Source organism: Hipposideros armiger, unplaced genomic scaffold, assembly GCF_001890085.2.
Source record: "Hipposideros armiger isolate ML-2016 unplaced genomic scaffold, ASM189008v1 scaffold_629, whole genome shotgun sequence".
In the NCBI taxonomy this organism is placed as follows: domain Eukaryota; kingdom Metazoa; phylum Chordata; class Mammalia; order Chiroptera; family Hipposideridae; genus Hipposideros; species Hipposideros armiger.
Window position 1 is genome coordinate 15,905 of NW_017731979.1, and position 11,055 is coordinate 26,959.

At 39.1% G+C, this 11,055-nt stretch overlaps 1 protein-coding gene across 1 annotated transcript; it reads right to left on the reverse strand.

Moving 5' to 3' along the window:
- Positions 1-493: 493 nt before the first annotated feature.
- Positions 494-10,801, reverse strand: LOC109372358 (protein EFR3 homolog A-like; the record flags this gene model as incomplete). Its single annotated transcript, XM_019625473.1, has 5 exons — positions 10,696-10,801; positions 7,306-7,382; positions 5,381-5,508; positions 3,990-4,140; positions 494-615 (listed from the first exon to the last, which is right to left on the reverse strand). Coding segments are annotated over exons 1-5 (569 nt in total), but the record flags the coding sequence as incomplete, so codon positions are not given.
- Between the last annotated feature and the right edge of the window lie 254 nt (positions 10,802-11,055).

Below are 11,055 nucleotides of genomic sequence, written 5' to 3' on the forward strand. Positions count from 1 at the left end.
GGCAGGATTGATATTTAACAAATAAAAGGTGGTCAGGGAGGAGTCTCATAATAAGGTGACATTTGCAGAAATCTGAACAAAGTGAGGTAAGAGCCATGTGGGTACCCAGGGAGTTATTCTAGGCAGAGGGACCACTTAGTCCAAGGCTCTGGGAGAAGTGAGCCTGATGTGTTCAAGAAACAGCCAGGAGACTCACATGGATTAGAGTGAAAGGACAAGAAATGATGGGATGACAGGATCTGACACTGCGGCAGAGGGTGCATAATGTGGCATGCTGAGTTACAGCAAAGACTGAATTTTATTCTGAGTGAGCTGGGAAACCACTCTCAATTTTGCCACTTCAGACAGTTCTTCTAACAGCAACGAAGTTGTATTTTGGGAATAATGCATACATTTTCACATTTCCTTTGGTAATTATCATGTAATATGTAAACAAGATAGTCATCAATAAATCACTCTATGACTTAAAATCATCATGTTAAATAATACATACTCTGTTCGTGTTTCTGGATCGCTATGGCAGGAATGACACATGGCACTGAAGCGAGATACAAAAAAGTCATAACGTCTGTGATAGGATGGTGTGTCTTCCTCAATATTTGCAAATTTGACAAACTGGAAACAAAAAAACCAATATAAAAGTGTTATCGCCTTTTTGAAAGAGGGGACCAAACACATGTACTTTCATTTATTACTTGTTACATTAACAAGAAATATCGAAATAAGCAAACAAGATGTACGAAATACCATAAATACCACATGTATACAGCAGGAACCTTGGAACAATGAACTGAGAAAATCAAGGATACAGCATTATAAATGTTAACTATCACTTGTTAATCCAGTTCCCTGGGAAGTGAGTGAGCCGCCCGTCTAGAAGGAAAGGTCTCACTCCACGGCTCTACGTTTCCTGGAGGCTGGCTTCAGTGATGACCTCAGGCCCAAACCTACAGGGAATTTTATTTCTTAATTGTGGGGAGGGAATCTTCTGTGACAGCTGTTACGTAACACATGGATGAATAACATTTATACAAATAAGATGGGACAAGAAAAGGGGACATAAACTGAAAGAAACATAAACTCAGTAGAGAAGAAAAGTACTGAGATGGGTAAAATTCATTCTACCTCCTTTCTAAAGGTTAAAAAAAAACAACAAAAAACTATCCATATGTCTAGGAAATTGTAAATTTCCTACATGAATCACAGACTTGGCCCTAAGAGTCCTCACTATGCTTTTCTCATTAGCTTTCTTATTCATTTGGTGATTTATTAATTCTGTATACTAAATAGCCTAAAGTAATAAGCTGTTCATTTACTTGCAGATTAAATATATATATAAAAACCTGTCAGGATATAGGCTGATGGCTTTAAGAGGTTAAACCCAAAAGAATTATTCAGTCAAATTTACTGATACTCACTTGGAAATAAAAATGAAAAAGCATAGGATAAATCTGAAAAAATGAAAGTATGATGTCAAACGTTCAGGGAGTGGGGGAAAAACTGCCCCCCATCTAGAATTATTGCTTTAGTGTAGTGAATGGATTCAATGACTGGTCTCTATGGACAACTGGTAATATTTAAAGAAAAAGATTAAGAATAGCAATGAGGCTTGAAAAAAGTGAGATGGATCAACTGAACTCATGAGGAAGAAAAAAGGAAAATAATGTATGCTTTTCCTAGACCTTACTCCACAATAATGACAGTGTATTTACACGCAAAATACAAACTTTGGCGTAGGGAAGACACAGCACTGAATCCCTTATATGCAGCATACTTCACTGTGTCTTTGGACATGTTATTTGACTTCAATTCTTCATCTGTAAATGGGAATAATATTTCCGAGCTTGAAGAGTTTTGTGAGGATGTAATGACATAATAAAATGAAGTATCTAGCACATACTAGACTACAATTGATCCTTGAAAAATGCAAGGGTTAGGGGTTCCGACCCCCACACAATAGAAAATCTGTATATAACTTTTGGTTCCCTAAAAACTTAACTACTAATAGCCCACTGTTGACCAAAAGCCTTACAGACAGAATAAAGTCAATTAACACATATTTGGTATGGTCTATGTATTTATATACTGTATTCTTACAATAAAGTAAGGTAGAAGAAAAAAATATTAAAAAAATTATATGGAAGAGAAAATGCATTTATAGTAATATACATATTTATTGAAAATAAATTTATTGAAGTATTTATTGAAAAAAAAATCCATGTGGGGCCAGCTGAATGGTTCAGTTGGTTAAGAGCTCACTCAAGAGTGCGAGCTCTGAGCAACAGCAATTCGATGCCTAACCTGAGCTGAGCAGCCACTGAGCTGCCAACAGATGGCAGGATGGCTCAACTATAAAAAAAAAAAAAAATCCATGTATAAGTGGACCTGTGTAGTTCAAACAAGTGTTGCTTAAGGGTCAACTATATTTCCTTATAAAAATCTGAACCAGTGCTGCATAGTATTAATATTTATTACCATTATGTATTATTTATAACAACAATGATTATATATTACCATTTAATGATAAATTAATTACCTAGCAATTTTCTTTCCTGAATCAGTGTATATATACAGGTATGCTATATTATGCTCTGTACTTTTCTGTATTTGAAATAATAGTTCACAATAAAAAGGGGGTACTATGAAAAGTACTAGCGCAATTGTTAAAATGAAGGAGAAACTGAATAAACAGAGCACTGTCACACTGGGTCAGCATCAACACAGAGGCAAATGTCACTAAATTAAAATAAAATGTACAAAAATCCTTAATAAATGGAAAAGTATTAAATCAGTACCAGTCGTGTTTGACAATTTAGCACCACTAAAAAATTAAAATTAGATTTCCAAGGAATACTAGATAAATAATGTTGGTCAAGATCATACAGAATTTCATTTAATACAATTTGCTCAAATCGAAGTAGGTAATTAAGAATTTGGTCTTTTGCCCAAATGACTCATTAAAGAAATCCTAATGGCACTGCTGGCTGCAAGTAGAGAAACTTCTGGGGGTGTACACTAAAACTTCCACCCCAACTATGAAACCACTTTCCCTAAAGTTTTATCACTATTATAAGAAAACAGGAGAAGCCTGAGCAGCTCCGCTGCCTGAAACGGAGCCCTCACACCACTAACGGCATTTGAAAACATGCAACAGTTTCCCTCTTCAAATCATAGTGAGGATTTTATATACTTTTGCTTTTCTTTAAATATTCTACTACTAATAATAATGACTAACAATGCCATGTACTGTCTTAACAGCTTCATATATATTAACTCATATCACACAACGATCCTATAAGGAGGGTACTACTGTATTCTCATTTCACAGATGAAAAGCTGAGGCAAGGAGAGGTTAACTAACTCTCCCAAGACAGACAGCCAGAAAGTGGTGCAGGCATCATTAAACCAGGGCAGTGGGACCCTGGAATTCATGCTGCTAGTCCCACCTATACTTTCTCCCCTATACTATAAAGAATTGTCCATAAACAATAGCAGGAGATACGGAACTGTTAGTTGCTGATAAAAATCAGGATGGAAACCTGTGGATGGGCTGAATGCCTGAAGGCTTCCTCAGAGGGGACGCTGTGCAATGCCACTAAAGCCAAGAGAAGAAAGGTTACCCCTGGATCTTGTTTTCCTTTGCAGGTTTGCCTTCCCCAACCCCACGTGTTTAACAAACTATGGTTCAGAATAAGAGAGAATGGGTGTGGCCAGCAGAAATCATTCAGAAGTCATGGGGGAAATAAACCCTAACTTTAATGGCCAATGACTTACTGTTGTTCCTCGTGATGTGATTGGTTAATATCACAGATTTCACAAGAAGCAGCAGCAAAATCTAGAGTCAAAGTGTTCTGTCCATCTGCATCTATACTGACTGTCCACATGCGCGGACGGGAGCATCTGCCTGTACCGGGGAACGGCCTTCTCAGAATGCCTCTTCTGTATATGCTAATGAAACTCAAAACTAGTTAAGAGAAGAGTTTACTCACAGAATTTGTTCCAAGAACTTGAAGCTTTGGTTCCCCTGATTCCAGCAGTTTTGCTACCATATGAAGAAAGCTTTCTACAAATGGCTTGATGCTTTGAGAATGGCAAGCCATAAGAAGTTGGTCCAATGCCTCCATAGCAATTAAAACATACCTAAATGTAAGAGGAAAATAACGTCAAAGCATTTCTAGTTTTCTTAATTCTAAGTGCTTTTCACTGGAAGAATTGAAATAAGTTTATTAAAATGCACAAAACACAGAAAGGCACATTTAGTGGTTTCTAAGCAGAATCTTAATCCTCACACGCTGTAATGATCTAGATTATAAAATAATTCTCAATTGAAGTAAACAAAAACTATGCTGGATGACTCCGTTTTCTCCTTCTCACCAAAAACCCTTTCAGAGCTTCCTTAACATTAGCTCTGTGTATCTTTTCTTTGTAAACATGGACAGTTTGTTTTCCAGACTTTTAACCACATTTCTTTGTATCTGACTCCAAATCGTTACAAGCAATGTGCCTGAATTTCCAACATAATCTATCTGTATTTGTAATCATGAGCATATAAAACATTATCGGCAACAACAGACTGTTATCATAAGGCAGGGTCTCATACATGTTACCTTACAATTCATCAGGCTTTAAAACTTGTACAAAAAGACTTTAGTTAACTTTGCTTCAACACTGAACTATAAAAACTATGTGTATCGAGACTCACTAAAATGTTCTAAGCGGTTAACTACAGGGATGTAGAGAAAGCTGGTATTTCCCGCGCAGAATGGAGCGTTTGAAGAAACTGGGACGGTACAATGACAGTATGGGAAAGTATGTGTAATCCAAACTATCCAAGTCATTACTGTTCAAGCACAGAGAATGGGCTGGGATGGCAGACTTTCACTTACAGGCAGCTCTGCAGCTAACGCCATTCCCACTCAGCATGCGTGCACCTTCTGAGCCTGCACACCTAAGCCTGACGCGGTTCTGTCATTACTCCTCTGACAGGTAAAACTGAAGCTGTGTTACACATCAATTGGTTAAGAGGACCTTTCTCTTTGTTTTCAATTTAGAGACTGGTTTTGAAATTACAGTACTGCACTAATAGACGGAGGGAGTCCATTTCTACTGTTTCCATTAGACAAGTTTCAAAAACTAAGTAAGAGGTGCTTAAGCTAAAGGCAGCTGCATTAACTAACATGAGCCTATTCTTCAAATCACACCACGAGGAAAGTAATAAAGGCTGCGGCATCTAGACAGCGTTACACATTTCCTTATATAATATTACAACGTTTTACCCTCACACATCACTTTTGCCCGACTAGATGGCAAACTAATTTAAAGGATGACTCAGCCTGAAGGGTTTTCCGATGCTACAACATTAGCAGCCATGTTTCCTTACCCAGAACGGTGCCTGACAACATCCCTGCTCAGCCGCTCTGCCAGGTACGAGCCAATCCGGTCTAGTTTCTCTGGAGCTGATACTGCATAAAATGTCAGTTTCTCCATATCGGCTTTGACAAGACCATCCTACAACATAACAAGATAAAGAGGTTACCTATATTTTCATGCTTATTTGTTTGTATTTCTAAGTGTTGCCTGTTCACAGTTCCCCTTTTTGGATTGGTGATTAAGCCATATTTACACTGAACCGTTCTGGATATAGCTCCCTTAGTGCTAATATTCACCATTCTGGATACACAGAATTTTCAAAAAGTTGAAACACCCCATTTATGCAAATATTTAAATATCCCTTCATAAGCAATGAATTATTCTAACACCCTCCCATATAGAGAAAAGGTTTCCAACTGAAGTTTTCAAAGCTCCCTCACTGCCTGCAAGGCAAAGTGGATCAAGTTGACACCTGGTCTGTCATTCATGCCTCCTTCACCTGGCCTCTACCTCATCTTCAGTCACCATGTGTTCCTGACGACTGAGGGTAATGCTGTGAATATTCAGTCTATTAAACAATACTTCTGAAATTTCCAATCAGAAATTCTGGTCAACATGATTCCCGCCCATTTTCCTCTACAACTGGCAGGGTCTTATCTCAAATGTATCTCGTGCTTTCCCAGGCCCCTCATTTGCGACAAAGAGACTAATCTTGACTTTGCCAGATGGCGTACATCCTTCAGAGCTCAGCAAACCTCCTTTCCTCTGAGAATGCTTCCCTCATGCTGCCAACCTACAGTGATACCTCCGTGCTTTAAAGGGAACACTTTACCGCCTGTTTTACTTAACGTTTCACTTACTGACTTATGCGCTGTGATTTAATGGTTCGTATGCTTTTGCTTTATATTCGTCAATGGATGGAAAGCTCCTTAAAGGCAGAAACCGTATCTTAACGGGTTTTTTTTTCTATGCCACAAATGATGCAGGATATCCGATAGCCAACAGAATTTCACTGATTAGCCTCCTCTACATAGCTGACTACTTAAATCAGATTTGACTAAAAATGAGGTATATCTCATATGTCATGAGACATATAAATTAATGTTAAGATAACCAAAAGGTTTCTACAGTTGGCTACATTTTAAAATAAAGAAAACTCTAGACATCAAAGCCACGTAACAATTTTTGTTCATATCCATGTAACACTAGACTAAAGGAATCTTAGAAAATTTAAATGTCAGACAAAACCACTGAAACCCAGTTTGCTCTGAAACCAGTAATCTTCTACAATAAAGTAATTTTTAGTAAAAAAATTAAAAGAATTTAAGTAAAATCAGAGCAAACTCTGCCTGGAGTATTCTTACTTTACACTTCAATTCTCTTCTAAAAACTGTGTGGCCAACACTATTTATTCTTTGACTCGTAGCTGAGATTTCACTTCCTTCAGGCCTTTCTTCTTCCAAACCCAAATTAGGTATCATCCCAGTGCTTCATTTCTCTATCACAGTATTCTTCATTTCTCTATCACAGTATTCTTACAAAATAGCGTAGTTGCCAATTTACTTGTCTACGAACTTGGTGACAGCAGAAAACCATGTCTGCATTCACAGTTGTATTCTTAGCATTTCATACAAATAATGTGGCATTAGTCCATAAATTTTTCATGAGTATTACTTAAACTGAGGAACTATTTAGACACAAGAATGTCACCTGTCCATCATTCCAAATGTATGCCCAGTCTACAAAAAGGATATGAAAATTAGACAAGCAAGCATGGGTCATTTAAAAGTAAAAGAAAGAGAAGTATAAAAATAGTGGCGTACACAGTGAGATTTAGGGGTAAAGCAGAGAAATGAAACGAGGGAAACCTTGGGGGGCCAGCAGGGGGAGGATGGGTCAGCAAAGAGAAGGGTCAGCAGATGTAGATCAAATTACTTTTGGGTCCTCAGGGAATATGTTGTCCACCAGGCGTTTGTAGCGAGGACGCAAAGCAGAGCAGCAGCAACACACTCCTGTTCAAAAGAGAAGAGAATCACTAAGTACAGCGGTTATTCACATTGTAAACTGACCTAGAAGTTCAAGTCTCTGAATTTTAATGGGTTATTTAAAATAAAGGAGAAAAATTCAAACTGCCACCAACAGAAAAAGTCAAGTAAATTCTATTACTGATTAAGAAAGGAAAAAGTTAAATTTCTTCTCCCCTCGCCAAAGACACCAGGTCAACATGAATATATTAATGAATTATTCCACAGTTCCAAACCAAATTGTTTGGGGGCATGTGTACACACACACATACACACACACACACTCACACACCCCTGCCGAATTCACCCTATAGAGTAAACACATTATTGGCACCCCTTTACCTGCTTTCTGATCTCACACTGCTCTCTGTACGCCCCATCACTGCTTCCCCCCACTCCCCACTCCCATCTGACCCAATCCACTCAGCTCCAGCCACCGTGGTCTTAAAACAATGGTTCATTCCTAGCACAGCTGGTGAAAACAGGTAATACATGGATTTACATAATGAGGAGGAAACAAGCTCAAAGGAAGTTCAGAAACGTTAAAAACCGCTTAAGTGCGGCTGTATATATTTTTGAGTTGTTGGTGTCTTAGAAAACGCAATGGATTTGGATCCAGAAGACCTGGGCTCATTCCAGTTCTTTCACTTATGCGGCTCCATGACCCAAGAAAGGCACATTAGCTATCTGGAAAGAATTATGTGATGTGGGAGGGATCAGTTGTCTTGTCCTGCAAAGTAGTAACTCGACAGGCATGTTGGTCTTCAGCCATTATAAAGTTATTCTTATGATTCACACAACCCGGGTATGCATGTGTCTGTGAAATGTGCATTTGTATGTATTTAGAAACAAAAATATGGGATGAGGAACACTTGAGCAGGAAGTTACAAGGACTCAGATCTAAGCAGGCATCTGCTACTATCTTATCGAGTGACGTTATGCAAGAGACAAGTGCTGCAGGGCTCACTCTGCTCATGAAGTATGCATCGCTCACACATGCAGTCATACACCAGCGGTCAGCGGAGTGCCCAGCACAGGCCAGAACAGATAAGACCGAGTCTGGATTTGCAGTAGAGTAGAGCCATTAATGGTAAAAAAACAAGACAGTTAAGATTTGTACAGCATCGTTAGTGATCATAAAACATACATGCATGTACACATACAGAAACATACATCAATAATGCATAAATTACTGCAATAATACCTCACTTGCAAACTAGTGAGGTATTATTATCTATACCACTTACAAGAGTGGGACGTGCAGTAGTGCTGACCACGGAACTTACACAACAGCAGTGGGTCGGTGAGACTCCACGGTCCCGTTCTACAACGCCACAGATACTAGTGGTCAAATCGATCCACATCCAAATATTCCATGTGCACCTACTATGTGGCATCATGCTAGATACCATAGATACAAGAAAGTATAAAAGACACAAGATCTTTACCCTTGAGAAGTTTATAAACTGTTATAAACCAGGTTTTTTTCAGCAGTATATGCTTAGGCACTATATGCTGATAACATAAAACACTACTCATTGTTTAGGGTGTTTTCTACTTTAATAGAAGAAAAAAATTCCAGAGAGTCCATTCGGGGATTTTTTTTCCCAGATTAACACCAAAATACCTGAATTCTTTTTAGAGTCCAAAAGTGAAACACAGGTCTGATTAGAAAGAAAAACAAAGGTAACAGTCAAATAAGCAAAAGTCCTATTCTGTTTCTACTACTTTATATAAATATACTTCAGATAAATGTTAACACATTGAAATAAATTAAAGTCAAATGTGTATTGAGTGATTAACTTATACAGGGCACTGAGCTAGGCGTTGCAACGATGAAAGAAGCTTATAACCTGCCAAGAAGATTAGGAGGAATACTTTGCTAACCCTAAACAAGGCCTAATTGTAAATTCAAACTGCTGTCATGGCAGAGAGATGGGCAATGGGACTAAAAACAACTCTCAGTGTTTCACGTTTCCCATCAGAATGGCAAACTGTGTTATTTTCAAGAGTTAAGGAAGGGTTCTTAATAAACTATTGGGTTGTCAAAAAGTCATGATGCATTTTTGCAACAAAAAACATAGAAAAAATATGTCATGACTTTTCCGACAACCCACTTACACTGACGCTTTCTGATGTTATACTTGTATATTGCTTTTAGTTTAAAGACGCTTCAAAAACATGTGACCTTGGAATACACACGATATCCAGCTCCTCCTTTCAGGAAGCTTAGGTCTGCTGGTGGGGACAGCTGAGTAAAAAGGTCAAAAGCCAAATAGGCCGCGTGGTGTAAAGGGTCTGCGCTCTGGCGTCGCAGACCTGGGGTCAACCCAGGGTTCCTCGCTGTCCAGCTGGGTGGGCAGGTTACTTTCTGTCACTTCACCTGCTTCCGCATGGGTTAAATGGGTGTAATCATGCCCTTTTCATATTTACTGGCAAATTAAATAAAATTATATCTAGTTCTTATTAAGGGTGCACCATACAGTAAGCATTCAACGAAAGGCAGCTCTTATTAGCAATGCAGTGAGGGAAGTACTCCTATATAATGGATAACCAGAAGGGGCCTGAGGGCCCTTGAGATAATAGTCCCAACAATGTGAAAGCCTTTGCTGTAAACTCATGATCTGAAAATCACAAGATTTTATAGATGGTTCTCCACAAGCTTTCCATCACAGTATACGTACCAGCAGGCGTCCCTGCCAGGTTCTGAACATGAAGTGTGCAGCACAGTCCTCATTTACTGCTATGGCGCCTCGCTGAGGTGGTTATTATCATCTCTGATAAATGAGGAACCAGAGGCTCAGGGAGGCCCATCTGTCCCATCACAGGCTGCTAAGGAGAAGAACTCAGATGCCAACCAGATCCGATGACCTCAAAGGGTAACTGCCCCATGAAATTCCAGTACCACACAATTTCTACATGACTAAACAGTCTGTAGTCTCACACACCGTGACCGATGAACATGACCGTAGGAATGAGTCTAACATATGAAGAATGCAGTTCCGTAACAGGCAAGTAAATGATCACAGCGAGGTTGTCCAGAAGCCCCCAAATGAAACGAAACAAAACACCTCCTTGACCATTCACTACAAACCAAAAGCTACCAGCTACAGAGAGGATACATGAAATCACGCTTAAAAAGTTCAATTTACTCAGGTTTCTATAAATGAGAACACACTGAAAATACTATAAGGTTAGAATGACTGTGGCAACAGTAACCACAAAAGAAATGACTACCGACTACTTTAAATGGGAGAACGCTGGACCTACAAACATCAGGAGAACAAGCGAAATGACCTACTCAGGCACAGAAGCGCGGCTGGCTCCCTCGCGGAAGGCAGCTCGTAGGGCTCCTGGAGTTCCGCTGCTGGTACCTGCACATACTCTTTCATGGTGCCAGGGACTGTTCTCCAGGCCCTCCTGCTGCTCCTACATCCTGTGGCCTACTGTTCAGGAAGTGCCCAGGTCACCTGACTTGTAATCCATTAGCAGAGGGCACTAACGTACTGTAACTTATCCAACTTGTTGTTGACATCAAATAGAAAGCTATCGAGAACTTGATAAGAGTTTGATAACATCCATATCGAATTCTGCAGGCAAGGCCAAATAGCTCCAACAAGACACTATTAAACTACTTGTATTGCTAATTTAGGAAAAGTAG